Source organism: Doryrhamphus excisus, chromosome 9 (genome assembly GCF_030265055.1).
Source record: "Doryrhamphus excisus isolate RoL2022-K1 chromosome 9, RoL_Dexc_1.0, whole genome shotgun sequence".
Classification (NCBI taxonomy): Eukaryota; Metazoa; Chordata; class Actinopteri; order Syngnathiformes; family Syngnathidae; genus Doryrhamphus; species Doryrhamphus excisus.
Genome location: NC_080474.1, coordinates 9,036,801 through 9,059,853, shown reverse-complemented (window position 1 = coordinate 9,059,853; position 23,053 = coordinate 9,036,801). Strand labels below are relative to the sequence as shown.

Here is a 23,053-nt window from a genome sequence, read left to right as displayed (position 1 = left end):
CCCGCTTTTCCCTTTGTGCTGGACACGGACGCTAGTAATGTTGGCATGGGGGCAGTGTTATCGCAGGTGGTGCCAGAAGGTGAATGAGTCATCGCCTACTTCAGTCGTGTCTTCAACAAGAGTGAGCGTCGCTACTGTGTGACCAGACATGAATTGTTGGCTGTTGCCCTTCACCATCAGAACGGACCACGCGGCGCTACAGTGGCTGATGACCTTCCGAGAACCGGAGGGCCAAGTGGCACAATGGCTGGAGGAGCTGCAGTCCTTCAACTTCAGTGTGATCCATCGGGCTGGTGTTCAGCATGCCAACGCTGACGGGCTCTCTCGTCGGCCGTGTGCTGTGGACGGCTGCAGCTAATGCGACAGGCGAGACACCAGAGAGAGGGAGCCGCGCGGTGACGAGTCAGCTGGTGAGCCGCCGTGCTGCGCGTTGGAGGCAATGGATGCTGCAGTGTGGGCGAAAAGCAGGAAGAGGATGCCAACCTGAAACCAGTGCGGCGCTGGCTCCAGAGCGGCAGGAGGCCGCCCTGGGAGACCGTGATGGCACTATCAGTGGGCACCAAAGGCCTGTGGCACAAGTATGCAGTCCTGCGCATCAAGGATGGCGTGCTGCAGCATGCGTGGAAGGAGCCAGCCACTGGGGAGGAGAGATGGCAGGTGGTGGTGCCTGTGTCCCTCAGGGAGGCAGTGCTGAGAGCATGTCACGGGGTACCAGTTCCGGCCACTTTGGAAGCACAAAGACCCTTAAAAGGCTGCGCCAGGGATTCTACTGGGGACAGCACCTGCGGGATGTGGAGGACTTCTGCTGGCGCTGTGACGAGTGTGCAGCATACAAGGGGCGTCAGGACAGGTCGCACGCAGCGCAGACTTTGTGGAAACAGAGAAAGTGAGCCAGTAGACAACCAATGGGACAAACCAACAATGAATATAAAGTTGGTTGTTCAAATCTGGTTGCAGGATATATTTTTTTACTGTTCATTTTTACTCAAGGAGGATGAGGGGGAGATACAGCGAATATACCATCAAAGGTTCTCCTATTTGGCCATGTAGAGCAGGAATGCTGGTGGTAAAACAAGTAAAATGCTTGGATTAACCTGGTGCTGTGTTAAATGTAACTGTCAGGAACAGGTGACGTGTCCCACGAGGTGGCGTACATAGTGAATGACATGCATGGTGACCTCTGATGCGCAGTCCAGTCCGGCACATTTAAAGGCGATGAGATTGATTTGTCAATTGATTCATTTGATTGGTTAAGATTATACCCGGCTGTGTTAAACCCTCTCACGCCTTCTCTCCTCCCTCTTCGCCACTTGGGAGGGATGGAGGCGTGGGTGCGCGTGCGTAGATGTCAGAGGGAGGAAAAAAACACCAATCACCCTCCCGCGTTTTGAACTTTATCCTTTGACTCATCAGGGTCCAGGCTGGATGCGAGGTTGAAGATGAGGTTGGCTTGTCTCCAGATAGACACAGAGGATAGGGAGATATAAGGGAGTTTCAGCCGAGAAGGGTGCTGGAGCTTAAAAAAGCGCAAACTTGAGTCCTTGCACAACCCTGGCCGATGAGTTCATGTTGGCTCATAAAAACGCTTTTGGAAATTGTGACTTTCTGCCAACTGCAAGCAATCCAAAATCCATTGCTCAGGTGCATGGAAACTCCATGTCAAGTCTTCTACATGACAGAGAGAATAGGATAAGTTTACTTCTGCTGTAAGACTGGCCCCTTTATTGCAAATTATGACACATAGAAAAAAAAAAAACATCCAAAAACTAGGCCACTCCGAAGTCTTCCATTTTTTGTCTTCAGCCATTCAGAGGTGGACTTGCTGGTGTGTTTTGGATCATTGTCCTGCTACAGACCCCAAGTCAGTTTCAGCTTGAGGTCACAAACAGATGGTTGGACATTCTCCATCAGGATTTCTTTGTAGACAGCAAAATTCATGGTTCCATTTATCACGTCAAGTTTTCCAGGTCCTGAGACAGCAAAAAAGCCCCAGATCATCGCACTACCACATTTTACTGTTGGTATGATTTCTTTTTTCAGAAATACGGCATTCATTTTACACCAAATGTAATGGGGCACACACACACGCCAAAACGTTCCAACTTTTGGCTTGCCAGACCACAGAGTATTTTCCAACAGTCTTGTGGATTATCAAGAATTTTCCTGGCAGAATTGAGACAACCCTTTGTGTTCATTTGTTCAATAGTGGTTTTAGTCTTGGAAGCAGGCTATTTTTGTCCAGTGTCTTTCTTCTGGTGGAGTCTGACCTAAATGAGGCAAGTGAGGCCTGCAGTTCTTTGGATGTTTGGATTGATTTTCTCACTTAATAAAAATTTCATTTGAAAAATGTATTTTGTGGTCAGTTGTATTGTCACTGACCAATATTTAAATTCATTTGATGATCTGAAACATTTAAGTGCGACAAACATGCACAAAAATAAACTAGGAAGGGGTCAAATACCATTGTCTCACAAGAAAACACTCCCTCGCTCCAGAAACCTTTGGAATCATTTTATCATCATAGTTCCACATTCATGGTAATTTCAAAAAAGCATTGCAAATCGTATTGTGGTCTACGGCTTCGAAAAAAATAATTTTGAAATGTCAGGAAACTGTACATAGTCCAGACCATAATGAAAAATTTCAAATGGAGGATTCTTTGACGAAAGCAAAGTTTGAAGGAAAAAATTATTATTTCAAATACAAATCATTATTTCTAACCTTATCAATGTCTTGACTATATTTTCTATTCATTTTAAAACTCATGTGGTAAATAAAAGTGTGACTTTTCATGGAAAACACAAAATTGTCTGGGTGACCCCAAACTTTTGAACGGTAGTGTATATATATATATAAAGCTATGCATGTTAAAAAGCATTTAACAGACGTCTCTGCATAGATTATTTGTGCCCTATTAAAGCAGTAACAGTTAAAAAAAAAGGGGGGGGGGCTGTCTTGCACTCCAAGCACAATCTCCTCCCACCCCCCTCCTTCTTTGCGAAACGAGTCAAAGTGATGTTCTTTGTTCAGTTGTCCATTCGTAATTTTTGATGCCCCATTTAATGCATGTAGAACTATACTTATTGTCTGTAAAATGTGTTTTGTGTTAAAATTTTTGGGTGTCTGGAACGGATTTATTGGATGACATTTTTTGCTATTGGAAATTTGCTCTGGTTAAATACATTTTAGTTTGAGTCAGATGTTCTTCCAAGGCAAAAAAAGACGTCTCAGAAATTCAAACCATAGCTCCCAGGAGTTTACTTGGTTTGTAAAACTATAAAAAACTTTTTGTGCTTTCTGGAATGGATTAATGATTTGTTATGGGAAACATTGATTCAGTTATTGTCTGTTTCAGTTAGAGTTGGACCATCTGGAACTAACTCATGACGCTAAGTAAGGTTCCAGTATTACTTAGTAACGCTGTTATTTTCAATGCCGTTGTTATCATTGATATACAGGCTATTGTTTCACCAAGTGATTTATATGGATGTATACATTGACAAATAATCAATGATATGATACACATTTTAGACCTGCAAACATCTGTTTCCTACAAGTGTCTTTAAACCTGACATGTACTTGGAACCCCCCCCCCCCCCTCCACCCCTCCTAAAAAACCTAAAAATAACACTAACTACTAACAGTTTGAGAGAAAGCCCTTACTGAATATGGAGTCACATACAGTTTTTTGCAAAAAGTATCAGTGGGTGAGTCACTTCACCCCAAGCAAGTCATTAGCAGATCAACCAGTTCTGAAAAGCAAATTATCCCCTTCTTCTTCCTTAAACTTTCTTCAAGGTAACATTATGGATACTTCCAATGTGGTAAAATCACAAAAGAGCCACCACAAACTTGGATTCAATTACAAACAACACTGAAGGCTGTTTGTTATCCATAAACTTCACTGGACAGCATACCTGTAGTTCATGTGAGCGGCTGTAGAAGCCTTGAAACATCATTCTATAAAGCAGCTCCAAGAAGCTGACCCGTGGGAGGTCCCTCATAGACCGAGGCTTGTCCTGGGAAGCTCCAAGAGGGCCCGCAGGAGAGGACGGGCTCTTCAACCCCCTCAAGAAGAATTGAGCCACAATGACTGGGTTCCTTTGCATCACTCTCTGCAACAGCCATGCAGCAGCCATGATGGCTAAAAATAAACTAGATTATGTTACACTCTAGAGCTAAAACCCTTAAATGAGAGGGGAGGGGTTATTTCTCACAGAAAGTTTAACCCTTCCAGCCCAGATGCTATAAACATGGAATGGACTCAAGGATGTTTACTTTGTTTAACATCCTCTCTTCCATGAAGTAGGAATGTTTTCTTAGTTAGAGCATATAAAATCTGTTTACAATCTTGTAATTATATTTTTCAGCATTATTATATCATCTAGACATGAAATAACACCCCTATAGCCACGTTTCATTCAGGCATTAAGACCAGATGAGCTGAGCCTGCATGTCCAGCTCGCCCACCCCATAACCCTGGATGGGGCCCTCGCGCTCGCCATGGAGAGAGAGATTGCAGCCAAGGGGGCGCTGCAGTCACCAGCCCAACCGGTTGCAGCTACAAATTTGGCGGGAAAGGCAGAAGAAAGGCCAGCGTGGATGGAGGAACTGGTCTGTGCAGCATTGGCCCAGCGCGAGGAAGGAGGTGATCGCCGCTCACGCCCCGTGATCTGCTGGGGGTGTGGTCAACCAGGCCACCTGCTGCGCCGCTGCCCCAAGTCCAAAAACCAGCGGGGAAACGGGAGGGGGCCCGTGTAGCTCGGATGGCACGGGCCCTTTCTGCTGTTAACCGGGAACTGCAGCCACCAGAAGAGGAGGCCGTGCGTGGGGACCAGTATAACAACGGTGCAGCTGTTGTGACTGTGGGCTGGACAGAGGTGGGCGACCCCTGTCATGTTCGTGTGCAGGTTGGAGATGTTACCTGCATGGCCCTGGTGGATACTGGATCCTCAGCCACAATTGTGAGGTCTGACATCGTTCCAGTGGGGACCATTATAGAGCCGACCTCAACCAGACTGAGAACAGTGACCGGTGAGACAGCGCGGATGAAAGGCAAAGGAACATTCACGTTTGTCCTGGGGGGCCTCTCAACATTCTTTGTGGCCTGGGTGGCAGATGTGAATGACCAGTGCATGCTAGGCTGGGACTTCCAAAGGCCACAAAGTCTGTGGTGGACCTGGGAGCTGCAGTGATAATTTTGCCGGGAGGCAAGCATGTGAAGCTTGTTACCCCCACCTGACATACTGCAGGCGTGACCATTGACACCGCATCTGCGCACATCACGGAACAACCCTCGTTGTCAAGGGTAGAGTCCGCTCGCCCGAAGAGGACCTGTGCCCAGGTGGGGGCAGCGTCATCAAGCCCACACACTGTGGAAGACCGGATGGTGCCAATCCGCTCCATTTGAGAAAAGAACTGTGCTGGCCTAGGCACAGGGCAGCAAGACCAATTGTGGAGAGTGCTGTGGGACTTCAGGGACATCTTTGCCCTCGATGAAAATGAGGTGGGCCTCACGCACCTTGTTGAACACCACATCGACACGGGGGACGCACGACCAATCAAGGTGCGGCCCCGTCGCCTGCCCATGGCCCAGCAGGAGGCAGCTGATAAAGAGATCCAGGCTATGCTGGAGGCGGGGATCATAGAGCCCTCTGACAGTCCGTGGGCATCTGCCGTTGTGATGGTCCCCAGAAAAAAGAGTGCCAGGCCGTGGTTCTGTGTGGACTACAGACCGCTGAATAAGGTCACGAGAAAGGATTGTTACCCACTTCCTCGGGTGGACGAGACGCTGGACCTTGTGTCGGGGTCCGCGTGGTTCTCGTCGCTCGACCTGCGCAGTGGGTACTGGCAGGTCCCCCTAACCCCTGAGTCAAGACCAAAGACTGCATTCTGCACCACCAGTGCAATTCAGAGTAATGAGTTTCAGACTTTGCAATGCACCAGGGATATTCGAGCGACTGATGGACACTGTGCTTGCAAACATTCCTCGAAAGCAGTCTCTAGTGTACCTGGACGACGTCCTCATCCATGGGAGGTCCTTCCTGGCTGCACTTGACTCCCTGAGACTGGTGTTGGGGAGGATTGCAGCGGCTAGACTAAAACTGCAGCCAGAAAAGTGCCACTTTATGCGGCGAGAGGTGGAGTTCTTGGGCCACAGGGTGGATGCTAGTGGTATTAGCACACTGGAAGAGAAAGTCAGCGCTATCAGAGACTGGCCGGCCCCAAAAGACCAAAAGCAGCTCAAGAGTTTCTTGGGACTCGCCTCATATTATCGGAGGTTTGTGAAGGGGTTTTCCTGCATCGGTGCACCCTTGTTTTGCCTACTCCAGAATGGCCAGGGCTATGCATGCACCCGAATGCCAAGATGCGTTCGCCAACCTCAAGAGAGCCCTCACGAACGCCCCTGTTCTCACTGCCCCAGACCCCGCTTTTCCCTTTGTGCTGGACACGGACGCTAGTAATGTTGGCATGGGGGCAGTGTTATCGCAGGTGGTGCCAGAAGGTGAATGAGTCATCGCCTACTTCAGTCGTGTCTTCAACAAGAGTGAGCGTCGCTACTGTGTGACCAGACATGAATTGTTGGCTGTTGCCCTTCACCATCAGAACGGACCACGCGGCGCTACAGTGGCTGATGACCTTCCGAGAACCGGAGGGCCAAGTGGCACAATGGCTGGAGGAGCTGCAGTCCTTCAACTTCAGTGTGATCCATCGGGCTGGTGTTCAGCATGCCAACGCTGACGGGCTCTCTCGTCGGCCGTGTGCTGTGGACGGCTGCAGCTAATGCGACAGGCGAGACACCAGAGAGAGGGAGCCGCGCGGTGACGAGTCAGCTGGTGAGCCGCCGTGCTGCGCGTTGGAGGCAATGGATGCTGCAGTGTGGGCGACAAGCAGGAAGAGGATGCCAACCTGAAACCAGTGTGGCGCTGGCTCCAGAGCGGCAGGAGGCCGCCCTGGGAGACCGTGATGGCACTATCAGTGGGCACCAAAGGCCTGTGGCACAAGTATGCAGTCCTGCGCATCAAGGATGGCGTGCTGCAGCATGCGTGGAAGGAGCCAGCCACTGGGGAGGAGAGATGGCAGGTGGTGGTGCCTGTGTCCCTCAGGGAGGCAGTGCTGAGAGCATGTCACGGGGTACCAGTTCCGGCCACTTTGGAAGCACAAAGACCCTTAAAAGGCTGCGCCAGGGATTCTACTGGGGACAGCACCTGCGGGATGTGGAGGACTTCTGCTGGCGCTGTGACGAGTGTGCAGCATACAAGGGGCGTCAGGACAGGTCGCACGCAGCACTCCAGCAGCAAGCGGTTGTGGCGCCCATGGAGAGGGTAGCTGTGGACATTATGGGTCCTTTTCCTGAGACGGAGAGAGGGAACAGGTATGTGCTGTGTGCAATGGACTACTTCACAAAATGGCGGAAGCTTATGCGCTGTCAGACCAAGAAGCAGCGACAGTGGCAGATGCACTCATGGAGGGCATGTTCAGCCGGTTTGGCACTGCAGACATTCTCCACAGCGATCAAGGCAGGAATTTCGAGTTCAGAGTGTTTGTTGCCCCTGCACCCTTAGTGCACACTTAGTGATGGTAGTGGAGCGGTTTAATCGCACCATGCAACAGCAGCTGGCCAAAAGGTTGACCGGTATTAATAAAGCGACTGAAGTGCATCGGCGACGTGAGTGTCTCTTCCTTACCACAACCAGGGGCATTACAGTATGATGCCAACCAGGGCCGACTCTAACCCAAATAAATGGCTTGTCCCCCGAAATCAACATTTAGAAGTGAAAACTCCATCAGAAAAAAAGCACAAGACAGCTCCACTCATCGCTCATCTCCGTGGCTGTGCTGGATGCACGCCAGATTGTCCCTCCCTCCCTTCCCCTTAGTAACTATCTAATCACAAATGAGACAACAAGCAGCGCAGACTTTGTGGAAACAGAGAAAGTGAGCCAGTAGACAACCAATGGGACAAACCAACAATGAATATAAAGTTGGTTGTTCAAATCTGGTTGCAGGATATATTTTTTTACTGTTCATTTTTACTCAAGGAGGATGAGGGGGAGATACAGCGAATATACCATCAAAGGTTCTCCTATTTGGCCATGTAGAGCAGGAATGCTGGTGGTAAAACAAGTAAAATGCTTGGATTAACCTGGTGCTGTGTTAAATGTAACTGTCAGGAACAGGTGACGTGTCCCACGAGGTGGCGTACATAGTGAATGACATGCATGGTGACCTCTGATGCGCAGTCCAGTCCGGCACATTTAAAGGCGATGAGATTGATTTGTCAATTGATTCATTTGATTGGTTAAGATTATACCCGGCTGTGTTAAACCCTCTCACGCCTTCTCTCCTCCCTCTTCGCCACTTGGGAGGGATGGAGGCGTGGGTGCGCGTGCGTAGATGTCAGAGGGAGGAAAAAAACACCAATCACCCTCCCGCGTTTTGAACTTTATCCTTTGACTCATCAGGGTCCAGGCTGGATGCGAGGTTGAAGATGAGGTTGGCTTGTCTCCAGATAGACACAGAGGATAGGGAGATATAAGGGAGTTTCAGCCGAGAAGGGTGCTGGAGCTTAAAAAAGCGCAAACTTGAGTCCTTGCACAACCCTGGCCGATGAGTTCATGTTGGCTCATAAAAACGCTTTTGGAAATTGTGACTTTCTGCCAACTGCAAGCAATCCAAAATCCATTGCTCAGGTGCATGGAAACTCCATGTCAAGTCTTCTACATGACAGAGAGAATAGGATAAGTTTACTTCTGCTGTAAGACTGGCCCCTTTATTGCAAATTATGACACATAGAAAAAAAAAAAACATCCAAAAACTAGGCCACTCCGAAGTCTTCCATTTTTTGTCTTCAGCCATTCAGAGGTGGACTTGCTGGTGTGTTTTGGATCATTGTCCTGCTACAGACCCCAAGTCAGTTTCAGCTTGAGGTCACAAACAGATGGTTGGACATTCTCCATCAGGATTTCTTTGTAGACAGCAAAATTCATGGTTCCATTTATCACGTCAAGTTTTCCAGGTCCTGAGACAGCAAAAAAGCCCCAGATCATCGCACTACCACATTTTACTGTTGGTATGATTTCTTTTTTCAGAAATACGGCATTCATTTTACACCAAATGTAATGGGGCACACACACACGCCAAAACGTTCCAACTTTTGGCTTGCCAGACCACAGAGTATTTTCCAACAGTCTTGTGGATTATCAAGAATTTTCCTGGCAGAATTGAGACAACCCTTTGTGTTCATTTGTTCAATAGTGGTTTTAGTCTTGGAAGCAGGCTATTTTTGTCCAGTGTCTTTCTTCTGGTGGAGTCTGACCTAAATGAGGCAAGTGAGGCCTGCAGTTCTTTGGATGTTTGGATTGATTTTCTCACTTAATAAAAATTTCATTTGAAAAATGTATTTTGTGGTCAGTTGTATTGTCACTGACCAATATTTAAATTCATTTGATGATCTGAAACATTTAAGTGCGACAAACATGCACAAAAATAAACTAGGAAGGGGTCAAATACCATTGTCTCACAAGAAAACACTCCCTCGCTCCAGAAACCTTTGGAATCATTTTATCATCATAGTTCCACATTCATGGTAATTTCAAAAAAGCATTGCAAATCGTATTGTGGTCTACGGCTTCGAAAAAAATAATTTTGAAATGTCAGGAAACTGTACATAGTCCAGACCATAATGAAAAATTTCTTGTAACGATAAGTGGCGAAAGCCGGTTTGGAACCCAAAATACAGACACGTTCGTGTAACAAAAAGGTTTATTAACACATGGTGTCCACTAGGGGAAATTACAAAAAACAAGACAAAAGTACAAACCAAAAACTGAGCTAGGCAGAGTCCAAAAGAGAACAAAAAAACACTGCAGCAAACGGCTAGCAGGAAAAACAGGGGAGCAACGTACAACAGAAAACATGGTGGACAAAAGGCCACACAGGCGAAACAAGAAGCAAATAGAAAATCACCATAGTATAAAACTAATGAGCAGGTACTTACATAAAAGTTACTAAAAGCCAGAAAACAAGGACACAAAGAGCTACACGTTGACGAGCAAGCGGAGGGCGTGTAGCGAGGAAAGTTGAGGTACGATCTGGCAATGAGGCACACAGCAGGTGTGTCGGTGTGCCGGAGTGACCGGACCGCCTCCTGCCAGTCAGAGGTGCACTGCAAGGAAAAGGCAGAAGGCGGCAGCAGAGCGACAACACAGATCATGACATTCCTCTTTACATTGGGTAACTCATTCATTCATTCATTCATTTTCTACCGCTTTTTCCTCACGAGGGTCGCGGGGGGTGCTGGAGCCTATCCCAGCTGTCTTCGGGCGAGAGGCGGGGTACACCCTGGACTGGTCGCCAGCCTACATTGGGTAACTGAAAAATGAAATTAATTAGTATGTTGGTAGATTTGGTTGATTTCAAATATTCATTTATTTTAAACACAAATGTGAACAAAAATAAAATACATTCCAACTTATACATTCCAACAAATAGTATCGTTATTCCAAGACATATTTTCATGATGGAATGGCCTTTATTGTCATTATACAAGATGTACAAGGTGTGATACAGGTGTACAGGTGTGATGGCATACCTCAATGGTCAAAGAAACATTTATTTTTTATATAAATCTTCCACAATTCTGTCCCTGTCAATCATTTTTAAACATATTCATCATTTTAAAAATCCTGTCCTGTCATTCCTTTATTTTTGCAACATTCGTGATCGATCCTTCTGGGTCCATTTTGTGCAACAGTAAGTGTCCTTGCACTTGAGCAGCGCTGATTGCAGTGTGTGCAGACAGTGCACACTTGGAAAAATGCTCTCCATCAGAAGCGGGTGCATCTGGATAGAACCGTCTGAACATCTGGGTGAGCTGCCAGTGGGTACAATGCCCAATGTATTGCTTCAGATCAACACGGCCGGGCCGGATTAGCGCTGAATCTAACCTGCATGGACACATGACAAGCTGAAAGGCTGCCGTTAATAAAAAATGTCAAGAATACAGGTTTTATATACTTGAGTTGTCACTAAGAACGGTTAAGAATTGAAATAATGCAGTACATCAATTTCACATCTGTCCAAAGAGTTTAAAAGGTGTTCGGTCAGGCCACAGTCAATTCCTATATTTTGGCCGCCATAAAAAAAAAAAAATCCCAAAATAGCCTGCAATAACGGAAATCTGCGCAGTAGTCAAGTCATATTTCTTCTTTTTTTTTTTTTTTTTTACAATTGTTATATGTTTTAAGGCTGTAAAATTCCCCACCATACACTTTTCATAGACAGGCGTTAACATTTTCTCACATTTCGTTCTTGTTTAAACACTCTCAAAGTTGAATTTTAATTATCAACCTACTAGGTTGAACACATTAAGTGACTCATCCTTATTTCACTCCCCTCTTGATCCTGGTCCTGTTCTGCTGAGGCATTATGGTATCTTTGGTATGGTATTGCTACTGTCACTGTATTTTTATCCTATTTGTCATCCTACATTAACCGAAGATTCATTTATTCTGTAATGGCACCCTACAGCCACAACGTCTACGTTCCTCAGCATGTCCAAAATGCTTTGTGCAATGGTTGGCTTCCTCTGACTTTTGGGTGCAGAACGTTTTAGCAATATTGTGGGTTTTTCGAGAGGAAACTTGCCAACATAAAAAGCCGTTTGCTAGCATGACCCAACAGGAGACACAGAAGGGCAACAGACAAATGGTCTCAGACATAAGACAGAGGCAAGAGAGAGGGAAGCAGGGGCTGCAAGCTCAAGACGTGAGACAATATAGTGAATTGGCTATTCCCTCTCTCAGGGTGCCTCTTAAAACATCTTTCTTTAAAAAAAATTATAATTACGTTCAATAGCTGTTACTTACACTTGCTAGCCTATTCTCATGCAGTCGCAGCTGGTCCCTGGTGGGACAGACTTACCTGTCAATGAAATTGGTTGTCATGAATACAATTCTGGCCTCAGATGAAGCCACTCCATCCAGAGAGTTCAGCAGGCCACTGAAGGTCAGCCTTCCCATTCCCTGGAAGGCTAAAGGGTCTATGAGGGACAATAAATAAGATTTAAATGTCAAATTATAGTGCTTATTATAGTATACTGCATAAAACAGAAGTGCAGTAGTAAAGATTGAGATGACTACAAGCTGCAGATTATTGATAAACTTTTCTGTCACTTACTCTCTGTTGGAAGCAGTTCCCTGCTAACAAAGGCAGCGTCGACATCCTCCAACAGTACTATACTTTGCTGCGGTGCCACGCTCAATAGATGGTTCAGACGGTCATCTGAAAGCGAGCGGTCGCTCAGGCTCATCAAACAAATGCTATAGCCCAGCTCACCGGCCAGTGCCGTGCTGGAATACAATACAAATAACAGCATATGAACATAGGAGAAGTGAATGTGAACAAAAATAAATAAAAGCGTAATTAATTTTTAATTATAGTAATTATCCTTGTTTTGTATTACGAATAAAAACTATTTTGAAAGAATAAATAATTAGTATTATATAATATTCAATTAATTACAAAAGAAAGCAATAGCTTACTAACATAAAGCTGCTTTTTCCACACCCTGGTGGCCCATACAACAGATATCCTCTTCTGTAAGGTATGCCTGGAGAGACATAAGCAAATGACTATTTAATATAATACATTTACACATGCACATGCTGACAAGTATGTAACACTGTGCCAAGGTGGTTTATAATAGGGCAATAAAGACATAGTGTACACCATTATGGACAATGAAATATAATTCAAGGGGACCTATTATGCTCATTTTTGGCCCTTTGTACTGAGTTGTATTGATATAGAGCAGCTACACACAATAACCCGCACAAAAAACTTTCAAGAGCTTCCAGAATCTACACCTATTACAGCTGTATTTTCAAAACGGTCTATTTTACTTTAATCCCTCCATGGCCAGCCTCTGGTCACAGCCACTCTGCTGTGATTGGTCCCACTCAGCTTGTACCCGGGCATGCCGACATAAGGAAGTCACCAGCTGGATGGAGGCGCTGTCTTCTCACAAGGCTCACTGTGAAGTCACAGTGAAGTGGTGTTGGAAAAAAAGTAGAGCGCTCAGAACCATCTCACTTTGGCATCGTTTAACACGATACAACATTCGTGTTTAACAAATGTTTTTTTTAATACAACATTCTAACAACATTTATACTGTAGGGCCGAAAAGTGGACAGAGCATAATAGGTCCCCTTTAAATGCTGGGCTGCAAAACAGGATCACTAACCACGATCTGTATACCACTTAGGGTTTCCAATGAACTCCTTCACATCGTCGACAATTCTTTCGGCCACACCCGCCTCCAGTACCACAGAGCTGAGGGGTCTGCGTCGCCGTGGGAATCCAAAGGGCCTCCACTCTGCTCCCATGGCTGTGTACATCACTGTCCGTCCTTCCTCCTGTTTCAATGCTAATTCTCTGGCTGAAAACATGACAGAACAATTCCAAGAATACTCTATATACGTCATCATACCTTTATTTACCCAGGCAAGCAATTTAAGAACAAATTCTTATTTACATATGCAGCCTGAAACCTTATACGTAGTATAACAAAGCATATCATATGCCACTTGTGATATCACTACCTTCTTGTAAAATATTGAAGAAGATCTGTCTGTCTCTGCCTAATGCTGTAAATGTGACAGACTCCCAAGGAGTTCCAGTGTGCATATCAATCATCTGTTTCTCTCTGGTCCGCTCCACTCTGATCCACTTCCTCCCATACCTATACAAGAGATCATAGTACGGTAAGTTTAATCAGCTAGAGACGTCTAGATGTTGTGAAAATAGCACTGACCAGATGATGTGGTTCCCTGGACTTGGGTGAAAGTCAAACTGAGTGTGAACGCGTCCACTCTCATGCGCCAGATATGAAGTCTCCACACTCAGGTGCTGTGTGTGCCTGGCATGTTTTGTGATCCAACTCAGCAGCCAGTGATAACTCTTATCCTTGCTGGGGACCTCCAGGGTGATCATGTAGTGTCTGCGAAAGAACACCATCCCCACCTGGGCACCTTTCCTGGCCAAGGCCAATGCTGTTCCAACACCAACCAGTCCAAACCCAGCCCCAAAGTAGGGGTTGTCCTTCAGACTGTCCAGGAGGTCTGACAATGGCATTTTTACTTTGTGTAGCGGAATCTCCGTCTACATATCTACAAAACCTTCAAATGACGAGGTAGTTGCTTATGTGTGAGATAGCTGACATTTTAGAATAGCCTACTTTTTTTGGCTGCCTTAGTCTGGGTGGAAGTGATATTGTTTTCAATATCCGCTAACGCTAACATGATACTAAATCTCTTACTTTGTTCGTCATTCCACTGCGGTTGCCTCCAGTACTGATGTAATTTTAGAACCCTCGTGACCTCAACGAACATTATATGAAGGGAAGCATAAACGTAACCACCGGGAGCCGTCGATGGCGACCTCTGAAAAACTTCCTGTGTATCTTACTCAACCTTCCCTCCTTACTCGTGTTCGTGTAATACAGGTTCCGCTTTCGTGGTGTGCCTTTTCCCCCTCTATTGACAGCGTATGCTGTTGACACATTTCCCCATTTACTTAATTCTTTTTATAGTAATTACGTGTTTATAGAAATACGTGGACGTTATTTTAAATCTCGAAAAAGACTCAACATTTAGCTGCCAAAAAGAAAGGAAGCTAACGCTACCATGTAATGGATGTTGGATTGGCGTTATTGTCATATAAACGAGGTGAGGCGTCCTAGGTGCTTCATTGCTTTACGTGTATTAACTGGTCCCGGGCCTCATCTTGATATTTTGTTTTTCAGGGAAAAAAGACTGGAAACATAGCCGGTAGGTCGACTTCCTGCGCTCGATGTCAATATAAGCATTGCTGTAGTGTTTGATACGATACAGCTATGTGCATATTGTGTGTATTTACTTGACTATACGTGTTATAATGCCGTAATATCAAACAATGACTTGTTGATAGAGCATCTAATACGAAATGTATTTTCAAGACCCTGAAAGTATAGTATTTCCCATTTACTATATGGCTGTGTCTCAAACAGAATAATGTACTTTGTACACTTCAATGTGTGTACTATGTACATTGCCTACTTAGTTCTTCAGAGTACACATTTTTGACGATGTAGTGCTGTCCCAAACCCATTATTCACTGGAAATTATAATTGCAGTATTTATCCACTTCTTTACTTTTAAAACAGGAATTGTAACCATCAAATGCTTTTGTTTCAGGGACATTGGCGATGATGGAACCTCACTGATGTGAATCATGTGGGTGGAGTTTTTTGGATGTTGGCCTGCTCACCTATCACAGCTGTTCAGAGAGACAGACGTTCCTCCCAGTCAAGGACATTTAGGGAGATTCAAAAATTCTCAGTTCCCTGAAGCCTTTTCCCTACCGAGGGCTTTGAAATGCCACTTTGACACCATCCACACAACCCTTGAACATGAAGGCCCATTTTCCGGCTGTGAGCAAGACTGCCCGTTCCGCAGCATGGATTGTGTGGAATACCGGTTTCATTTGACATCCGCGCATGGTCTCCCGCTTATTCCTTGCCATTTCTGAGACCTGAGTGTCTTTTCTCACACAGTGTAAAATGGAGAACCACAGTAGAGTACATAAGAATTTTGGCTGCCGGTTTGTCACACAAACCCTGGCGGAATGGAGTGACCACCTTTTGGAACACAACACTGAAGGTAAAATGAATAGACTTAGGGTCAATCCTAATTTTGCCTCTTAGCCCTTACAGGTTCGGGACTATGAATGTTTTGGATACCACTTTATTAGAGCGTAATACAGTCATGTAGCACATTGCCTCCCAAAGATGAATGGAATTTGCAACATCTCACCAGTGAAAAACATTTGTTATGGTTAACCATTGTTCTCCACATATCTGTTTACAGGTAAGGTACCCACAAATGGAGATCACCAACCTCAAGTCTCTGCTTCAGGTTCCAGTCAAGTCTGCATATCATCAGAACCAGAACAGGACAAAGAAGAAGAAGCAGCACAACAAGAACACAATGTGAAAGAATTGGGAAAGACAGTGGAAAACACACTTTCAGCAAAAAATGCCACACTATTGCCGACTAAAGGTACATGCATGCACCAATGCTAATGCTACGTTACCCTGCAAGTTCATATGTGCTACTAAAATATGCAATCAGTAATGATAATGTCAGGAAAATTAGTAGAGAGAACACCCCCTGTAAATTATTAAACTCTAATAAGATGTCATAATGACAAATTATATACATATATACAAAATAATTCGACATTCCTAACATAACCGTGAGAACAACATTGTGTCTCTACAAAGGACTCCTCATCACTTTGCTCTATCACTTTCCAAAATATATTAATGAATAAATCATGCTGTAACATGATTGAAAAACAACCTATTATTAGTCAAGAAATATATATTTCAGCAAATTACACATTATTTCTGGAATACATTAAATAATTTAAGCATAAAATTAAAATTAAAACCAATTAACCATGATAAATGAGGCATTACTGTAAAGCTCAATTTTGATTGGCACAGTAAGAGACAATGAGGTTGATAGTATGATTATTATTGTGATTGCAGTATGAAGTTGTGCTGTGATGCAGCTTTTTTCAGCTATTTTATGCAACACATCATGCACACTCACACATTTTGAGCACACTATTTGAACGGCATGCACCGTTCTTCACATTAGTTTGCCAAACATTGTAAAATGATACATAGTTTGTTTGTTTTTTCTTTGTTAAGGTAGATTATTTGGTGGTCATTACATTATGCACGTGTACCAAATGTTGAGGCTGCAAGTGAGCAAACAATGTTGTGATTCTTATTATTTTTTTACTTTAGTGAAGAATCATTTCATGTTGTTTTCCTTTAGACTACCTTGCAGAGGGGACAGAGAATATGTACCGTACCCACATTTGTCCCAAATGCCGACGCTGTTTCAAAATGCGTTCCCATCTGCAAGAGCACCTCCATTTACATTTTCCCAACTCCAGCCTGCAGTGTCCCACATGCAAGCGCTTCTTCACCAGCAGGAGCAAACTACGCATACACCGGCGACGTGAGGCAGGTGAAAAAGTCCATCATTGTCACTTGTGTGAATATTCCGCTGTGGAACGGAGCGCAATCCACCGCCACCTTAGCACCATGCATGCTGAGGAGGCAGAAGATGACACGGTCTGCCGCCGCTATCCTTGTCCTACATGCGGTCAAAGCTTTACCCAAAGCAGGGCGTTGAAGTCTCACATGAAGACTCACAATGTCCAACCAGACTGCAAAACTCCAGTGGCTTGCTTCCAAGAGGGTTGTTCTTTCCAGACTTTTTTACCCAAGGCTCTTGTCCGACACGCTGCAGAGGTGCATGACATCAAGGCTGTGGAATGTCGACATCACGCCTGCAGTGCTATCTTTCCGGGTGAGAAGGAAATGGAGGCTCATTACAGAACCCACCTCGCTTACCATTGCTCTCAGTGCGATTTCTCATGTTCCAATAAGACCGCCTTCCTCCGGCACCAGCGCCATGGCCATGCAGGAAGTGAAAAACTGTGTTGTGATTTTTGCACCTTTTTCACATTTAACCCTGTGGAATTTGAGCAGCACACTGGACACTTGCATGCCAACGAAAAGATCCATCAATGTCCACAGTGCAGCTATGTGACCTCACACAAGAGAGGTTTGAGGCGACACATGCTGAAGCATAGTGGTGAGAGCTCAATCATATTTGTAATGTTTGTCCAATTTGATTATGAATTATTCATTCTGTATATGTTACTTTTTTCAAGTTGAGAAGCCTTTTAAGTGCAGCCTCTGTGACTTCCGATGCCGTGATGTTTCCTACCTCTCAAAACATATGCTCACACACTCCGATAACAAGAACTTCATGTGTGCTGAATGTGGCTATGTCACCAAATGGAAACACTACTTAAACGTCCACATGAGGAAACATGCAGGAGAACTCAGGTAACAAGTCGCCTTTATTGTCATTTCTTTTTTAAGCATGCTACAAATGACAGATGCACAAACTGTTTTTTCTGCTTCATGTGGCAGCATTTTAAAAAAAAAAAACTAAGCACCCTTTTCACTCTTCTAGGTATGAGTGTGATCAGTGCCCATATCGCTGTCATCGCATGGACCAGCTCAACAGCCACAAACTACGACATCAGGCCAAATCACTGATGTGTGAGATCTGTGCCTACGTCTGCAAGCGCACATATGAGCTCCGTAACCACATGTTAGCGAAACATTCTGTAGAGGGCAAACAAGCATCTGTGTACAAGTGCAAATACTGTACATACACAACACGTTTTCGCCAAGCCCTTCAAAATCATGAGAATTGTATACACACCCGGCTGAAACAGTTCTGCTGCGCCCTCTGTCCCTATTCCTCATTCAGCAGCATCAGCCTCTTCTTGCACAAGAAGAAAACCCATGGATATGTACCAGGTGACAAAACTTGGCTGCAGAATTATGCGGCAAAAGAGAGGCAGAGGAACTCATCTAACATGTTGCACAATGTCTGCAATGAGCCACTGACATGCAATGAAAGATCTAAGCTGTCGACTGAAGAAGCTCCAACAGATTTTGGTGCCAATGAAGCTCCTGCAGCTATTGGATCACTCAATGATGAAGAGGTTAGTCCACTTGGCACCAGCCCAGAGTACTGTACTCTTGTTTTAACAACAGTAACTGCAGACAATGAAACTGCTATTTTGCCAAATGAAGACGCATCCCCTTTACACTGCAATAAATCAGTCCAAGACAAGATTCTCATGGTTCATGAAGAAGTTGAAAAAAGTCCAGCAGCTGACAGCCATGAGTCGGAGCAAGAACCTCTAGAATTGGATCATGAATGCGGCAGTTCACAATTCCCATCTGAGAAAAATCAGTTGGAATGTTTGAAGCCCAAGAGGGCACAAGAAAAGGACCAAGCTGACGCTATGGTTTTGGAGGGAAGAGTCCAGATGCTTGTGGTGCCAAGCAAATATGGTCACGGCGGTGACAGATCATCTTCTATGACCAGAAAGGAGAAGACTTTAAAGCTACCACAGCATCATGAGTGCCAGGCATGTGGTGCTCAGTTCAAACAGAGGCGTGGCCTAAGTAGCCACCTTTCCAAGAAATGTCCTGCAATTCCAAGAAAAATACAAACTTTTACTGGCATTGCAGTCACACCGACCGAAGACGGTGTGGATCCAGACACTTCTAAAAACCCGGCAGGAACAATTTCACATGAGGAATGCCTTGTTCAACAAAAAGACACAGCAACTTCTGAAAGTGCCTATATGTTCACTGAGGCAGATCATGAGCAGAGCAACACACAGACAGAAAGGCTGTCAGAGGTTCGACACGGAGACATTTCAGTACAGAATGGGACATTCATGTGCAGCCTGTGCAGTTTTTCATCAGTCAGACTCGCAACCGTGAATAGACACGTTTCTATTTGCCAAAAGCCATTGCAAATAATGGAGAGGAAGACAGTCTCAAAAGACAAAAAGAGTGAAAGTATACAAATCACTGAAGAACAATCTGGAGAGGAATTTGTTAAAAGGCCTGGAGAGGTTTCCTCTGCTATGTCTAACGGTGGATTGAGAAAAGCTTTAGATCTGCCGGAGAAGTCGAATGAGTTGCATTGCTCCATGTGTCCATTTGTTGACAAATCCAAAATCTCGACCAATCACATCAATAAAAACTGTAGGCCAATGCGTTTAAACCAGAGCGCTACCTTGACCAGCAAGCAAGAGCGGGGAAAGACACGGCTAAAACAACAAGATGCCGCACTGCACACATGCAGCTACTGTTCTTTCAGCACCACACGCCGCTATCGCTTGGAAGAACACGAGTCTCTTCACACTGGAATCGGGCGCCACACCTGCGACATTTGCAACAAGACCTTTGGAGCCCTGACCAAACTGCGTCAGCACAAGGTACGCATCCACGACAAACGGCCTTCCCAGGCGTGTACACTCTGTGACTACCGCGGCTACGCGCTTGATGACGTGAGGAGACACACTCTCAGATGCCACACAGGAGAAATGCATCATATCTGCCTTCATTGTGAGGTTCGCTTCAGTTCAGAAGTCGCTCTAAGAAACCACTGTAAGCGTGTGCACCAGCTCCAAGTGCTTTTGTCCTGCAAGCAGTGCGACTATTCATGTAGCGACAAGGCCACACTGAGGACCCACCAGCAGAGCAAACACACCGCAAAGAACTGCACCACCTGTCAGGAGTCTTTGGGGACCAAAGAAAGCATCAAGGCTCATAGGAGAACCCATCTTGCTCATCAGTGCCAGCTCTGCCCTTTTTCTAGCAAAACAAAGCAGCTCCTTGCACAGCACCTTCTGGATGAACATGAGGATGGGTGCCTTCTGGATAAGCCTCTTGGGTGCAGCAGCTGTCCATTTGCTTGTCAGCATCCGCTGGTTTTGGAGCAGCATCTCCGCTCGCATGGAGGCAAGCGTGTGTACCAATGCACCGACTGCAAGTATACCACTGGCAACAAGCAGAAGATGACGTGGCATGTTCGCATACACACCGGGGAGAAGCCTTACAGGTGTGAGAATTGTAGTTACACCTGCATTGATCCCTCAAGGTTGAAGGTAAGTGCGTATATATATATATAGATGTTTTTGCTAATGATGTAAACTCTAATACAGTGGTACTTCGGTTTTCATAGGACTTGGTTTTTGATGCCCATTTGACCACATATCATTCCGCGAAATGGAGTGCCCAAATAAAGCATGACAGGTTCCAGCCTTTAGTCATTTTTATTATGTATAGGTGGGTAGTTTATAACACACCCTCAATGATGAACAACTTCATGTCTGTCTCTGTGTTTCCTCAGATAAGCACTGTGTGCCCTCGCTGAAGTGCACTACGTATTTCATAGTTTAGGTGAATATGTTTTCAGACAGTCTGTGCTTTCTTTAAAAATGGAGTACAGCTGTAAACGGTAAACAGTGGTTGCCATTTCATTCAAGAAAGAACATTGTGAAGGTAACATATGTTACAATTAGGGTTCGCAATCGATTAAAATATTTGATCATGATTATTCACATTTTTTGTCCAAAGTTAACTCACAATTAATCACGTTTAATCGCAGCTAGAAATAAGTAATTAACGCATTAACTTTGGTAATCGCCATGTGTCTGGAGCAGATGTAAAAGTCGTGTTATGCTATATGTTGATTTATTTCATTTGTCATTTATATTTATTTTACATTGTTTTCACCATTTTAAATGAGAATTATTCTCTATAAAATTTTCTTTTTGGAAAGAATTTTGGGTGTATTAAAATGATTCACTGGATTTACATTTCTTTAATGCGAAAATAGAATTTTAGATTGTTTTTCTTCTTACTTTTTGGAATGGAATAATGACGAAAACCGTCGTTCCACTGTAATGGTTTCATTCACCATTGTGAAATCATAATTAGAGTGTAGTAATTGGCCATGCATTCTTTATCTATTTATTTTCCAAAAGACAAATGCTATTTTCATCCATGATAGGACCTGAAGAGGTTTTAAAAATGTGAAAAATGTGCATATGTCCCATATAATGAATTCCTATACATTCACTATACATTCATTTCTTTACTGTTAAAGGTGCATATGAGGGTTCATCAAGAGGAGAAGAAGTACCTTTGTCCCGCGTGTGGCTACAAATGCAAGTGGGCCACCCAGCTGAAATATCACATGACCAAGCACACAGGTGAGACCTGTTTCTCTGAGGAAGAATGTTCTTCATATTCATATCCAGTAATATTCAAGCCACATGCTTGGAAAATGCTGATGAAAACCCACATCTGGTTCATTGTTGAGAATGTATTCTTTTTTATTTCTTTTATTATTACATAGGTGAGAAGCCACATGTCTGTGATCAGTGCAGCTACCGCACCAACCGAGCCGATGCCCTCCGTGCCCACCAGAATACACAGCACTGCGATGTGCGGTCTTACGTCTGCGAGAAATGCGGCAAAGCTTTCAAGACAAGTTTTATACTGAAGACTCACCAGCGGCAGCACAGTGACCAACGCTCATACATTTGTGGCTTGTGTGATAAGGCCTTCCGCTGGCCAGCCGGCCTCAGACATCACTTCCTCTCGCACACCAAACAACAACCTTTTCGCTGCTGCCATTGTCCCTACAGGGCCAAGCAAAAGTTCCAAGTCATCAAGCATTTACAGCGGCACCACCCAGATATGCCGGTGCAGCAAGGGGTAGTAAGAGACTCAGAAGCTGGCAGCCTCACACTGAAAGAAGCTTTGCAAGGAAGACTGAAGGACAGCGTAGTGGCGGCAGAGGAGGAGGGACAATGACGGTACAGTATCTTAAATATTCCTAATGAGTCACTTCATATTATTGCAGTTGTACAAACGAGCCACCTTGTCACCAGTTATTCTGTATTTGCAATCCATGAATGAACAGGAAATGATTTTTGATGCATAACAATACTACTCAGCAGTCATCAACATTTGACATTTATATCATTTGTTTCCATTTTAAAGCTAAAGCAAGCATATGTACGTATGTCATGTAAGTGAGTGAAATAACTACTAATCTAATACATTGTGGATTCAATGGAGGACGTTCGTTTGTTTTTGTACATTCCTGTTCTATTTTTTTAGCGATGCACCACACAATCATAACATTGCATGTATTTTGGAAGGCAAAACAGGCATGTTTGCGTTGTACATACTCAAGCATAGAAATAAAATAATGTTTGTCCTATAGATAACTGGTATTGCACTGATTCTGTTATCCATCCATCCATCCATTTTCCTCCGCTTATCCGGGTCCGGGTCGCAGGGGCAGCAGTGTCAGTAGGGAAGCCCAGACTTCCCGGTACCCAGCCACCTCCTCCAGCTCCACCGGCGTTCCCAGGCCAGCTGTGAGACATAGCCCCTCCAGCGTGTCCTAGGTCTGCCCCGGGGCCTTTTCCCGGCTGGGCATGCCCGGAACACCTCACCAGGGAGGCGTCCGGGAGGCATCCGGACTAGATGCCCGAGCCACCTCAACTGACTCCTCTCGATGTGAAGGAGAAG

The 23,053-nt window shown here is 44.8% G+C and overlaps 2 protein-coding genes across 4 annotated transcripts; one reads left to right on the top strand and one right to left on the bottom strand.

Annotated features, from left to right (window-relative positions):
* Positions 1–10,407: 10,407 nt before the first annotated feature.
* Positions 10,408–14,495, bottom strand: LOC131135586 (mitochondrial chaperone BCS1). Its single transcript, XM_058081671.1, has 7 exons — positions 13,817–14,495; positions 13,605–13,744; positions 13,247–13,441; positions 12,550–12,613; positions 12,181–12,353; positions 11,926–12,043; positions 10,408–10,949 (listed from the first exon to the last, which is right to left on the bottom strand). The coding sequence occupies exons 1-7, from the start codon at positions 14,134–14,136 to the stop codon at positions 10,697–10,699; spliced, it is 1,263 nt and encodes a 420-aa protein (XP_057937654.1). The 5' UTR covers positions 14,137–14,495; the 3' UTR covers positions 10,408–10,696.
* Positions 14,381–22,746, top strand: znf142 (zinc finger protein 142). 3 transcript variants are annotated; one of them, XR_009131623.1, is made up of 9 exons: positions 14,381–14,729; positions 14,807–14,831; positions 15,237–15,701; positions 15,909–16,100; positions 16,890–17,717; positions 17,797–17,974; positions 18,105–20,610; positions 20,688–21,720; positions 21,867–21,918. XR_009131623.1 is itself a non-coding variant. In XM_058081669.1 (9 exons), the coding sequence occupies exons 5-9, from the start codon at positions 16,916–16,918 to the stop codon at positions 22,325–22,327; spliced, it is 4,053 nt and encodes a 1,350-aa protein (XP_057937652.1). In that variant the 5' UTR covers positions 14,384–14,729; positions 14,807–14,831; positions 15,237–15,275; positions 15,909–16,100; positions 16,890–16,915; the 3' UTR covers positions 22,328–22,746. The 3 variants fall into 3 exon arrangements, 2 of the variants coding, with proteins under 2 accessions (XP_057937652.1, XP_057937651.1); XM_058081669.1 differs by having other exon boundaries at positions 14,384–14,729; positions 15,237–15,275; positions 21,615–21,720; positions 21,867–22,746; XM_058081668.1 differs by having other exon boundaries at positions 14,386–14,729; positions 21,615–21,720; positions 21,867–22,746.
* Positions 22,747–23,053: the final 307 nt, after the last annotated feature.

Coding starts and splice junctions, on each gene's coding strand:
- LOC131135586 (XM_058081671.1), bottom strand. CDS start 14,136: ATGCCATTGTCAGACCTCCTGGACAGTCTGAAGGACAACCCCTACTTT. Junction 13,745..13,816: donor CCAGGGAACCACATCATCTG/GTCAGTGCTATT, acceptor TCTCTTGTATAG/GTATGGGAGGAAGTGGATCA. Junction 12,044..12,180: donor GGAACTGCTTCCAACAGAGA/GTAAGTGACAGA, acceptor TGTCCCTCATAG/ACCCTTTAGCCTTCCAGGGA.
- znf142 (XM_058081668.1), top strand. CDS start 15,602: ATGGAGAACCACAGTAGAGTACATAAGAATTTTGGCTGCCGGTTTGTC. Junction 17,718..17,796: donor ACACATGCTGAAGCATAGTG/GTGAGAGCTCAA, acceptor ACTTTTTTCAAG/TTGAGAAGCCTTTTAAGTGC. Junction 17,975..18,104: donor AAACATGCAGGAGAACTCAG/GTAACAAGTCGC, acceptor TCACTCTTCTAG/GTATGAGTGTGATCAGTGCC.